Source organism: Brachionichthys hirsutus, unplaced genomic scaffold (genome assembly GCF_040956055.1).
Source record: "Brachionichthys hirsutus isolate HB-005 unplaced genomic scaffold, CSIRO-AGI_Bhir_v1 contig_473, whole genome shotgun sequence".
Taxonomy (NCBI): domain Eukaryota; kingdom Metazoa; phylum Chordata; class Actinopteri; order Lophiiformes; family Brachionichthyidae; genus Brachionichthys; species Brachionichthys hirsutus.
This window is the reverse complement of record NW_027180443.1, coordinates 90,089-91,998: the sequence shown is the minus strand read 5'-3', so window position 1 is coordinate 91,998 and position 1,910 is coordinate 90,089. Positions and strand designations below refer to the sequence as shown.

The 1,910-nt window shown below is 49.6% G+C and overlaps 1 protein-coding gene across 1 annotated transcript; it reads left to right on the top strand.

The window, feature by feature from the left end:
* Positions 1-693: 693 nt before the first annotated feature.
* Positions 694-1,545, top strand: LOC137914951 (transmembrane protein 74-like). Its single transcript, XM_068758438.1, has one exon. It carries the CDS (start codon positions 694-696, stop codon positions 1,543-1,545), a length of 852 nt encoding a protein of 283 aa, XP_068614539.1.
* Positions 1,546-1,910: the final 365 nt, after the last annotated feature.

Here is a 1,910-nt window from a genome sequence, read left to right as displayed (position 1 = left end):
GTGTGTGCGTCCTCGTCCGCCATGTGAAGTGCAGAGCGCGGAGCGGATGCTGAAATAGCGCGGTGAGTGTTTATTAGTATTTTTGCAGACTGAGCAGGATTTCTTCTTCTTTTTTCCAAGGCTGAGAAAGAGATGAAAACGGGTTGCGTGTGACTGGTCCACCCTTATTATGCAGAGAGGCATCCCGCGTCTCCTACTGGATCCAAATCAAGTGTGCGGGAGATTCGGATCCACAGTTCACACGTCGGCTGTGTTCTCCACTAGATCTCTTTGCATTGTGGGCTACAACAAGGTAGTAGCATTTATGTGGGCTGTGTCCGTTTGAAAGCAAAATGTGAATAGCTGAAGAGTCATTTTCGTTTATATATGCGGATTGTTTTCCGAATGGGATAGAGAGGCTTTTGAATAATCACTCAGCGTAAGCTCCTTTCATGAAAGGCCCACGGATTGTTCTTGAACCTGTTTAACTTCTAAGTGGTGCCTGTGTTGGTACTACTTAAACATATTTTGTGCATTGTTGCAAATTAAGCGCTCCGGTATTTGTGCATTGTGCCTATAAGGTTTCGTCATTACAAGGAGGATTGTGTCATTATTGCACCATTTAACTTGGAGTCTCCTCTTATTAGGGATGCCCTGGAGAGACAGCATCGTGGGACGGAGGCTCAGAGTCAACCGACGGGTGAGGAAACACAAATGGCTTCTCCAGCGCTGCATCCCGCAGATGAGGGAGGCCAACAGTCCGATCCTCGTGATGTCCTTGGCCGGGTTCCCAACACACTGCATATCCGCAAGTCTGGAGGATCAACAGGAGGAGGAGTGCTCCCGGAGGAGCATTTCTGTAACCCGGCACGGCGCTTCCATGAACGGTGTCATTCAGCACCAAGGACAACGCCACGGCGCAAGGGCGGTGCGGATGTTACGCTCGTTCATCTCGGTGAGGAGAAAGTCAGGGTTTGCTGCGATGAGGAATTAGAGACTTCCTTTACATATATTGATGAGAATGTTAACCTAAGGTTGGCCAGCCCGGAGACGACTTGTAAAAGCATCCACAGACCCGTGCGCAACGGCGAGCCCTGCACCGAGTCTTTGCCGGAGCTTTCTTTTATGTCGGAGGAGGACCTCTCCTTTGGGGAGGGCTCTGGGACCTCGATAGACTACGGGTTTATTAGTGCGGTCACGTTCTTAGTGACTGGAATCTCCTTGGTGATCATCTCATACGCCGTGCCTCGGGGTGTGCAGGTGGACCGTGACAGCGTATCGGCGAGGGAGATGGAGAGGTTGGAGACGGAGAGCGCGCGGATTGGTGCCCACCTGGACCGGTGCGTGATAGCAGGGCTGTGCCTGCTCACGCTGGGCGGCGTGGTGCTCTCAACGCTGCTGATGGTCTCCATGTGGAAGGGGGAGATGTACAGGAGAAAGGTCATCGCTTATTCCAAGCGGTCAGCCAAACAGTACGGCTCGATCACCCTGAAAACTCGATCCAGCCCGAGTCACTCCTCTGCGCACTTGACCCTCGAGGAGGACGTAGAGGAAACGTTGACTTAAACGGCTTCTTTTTAACTGTCTATGTCTAACTAATGAATTAATGTCAGTCTTATTCTATAACACACTGTACCTTGAAACTGCATTTCAAAGTGAAAGTCGGCAATATTTTTGTCTTGCACTCTAAAAAATAGCCAAATAATGTATCCTGTATCATGTATCCATATGGCAAGCAGGAAGGACAAAAAAAAATCTTTAAATGCAATGCAAGCAAAGGCCTGAAACACATTATGTGGTATCAGTTTGGTCCCAACTGACCTAAAGTGGCACCAGACCATGCAAGCAACTGGCAGGAATGCTGAGAGCTTTGTGTCACAAACACTGGATCGCAAGTTTGGATGCAGGATGCAATCTCTGAGAGCTTCCAT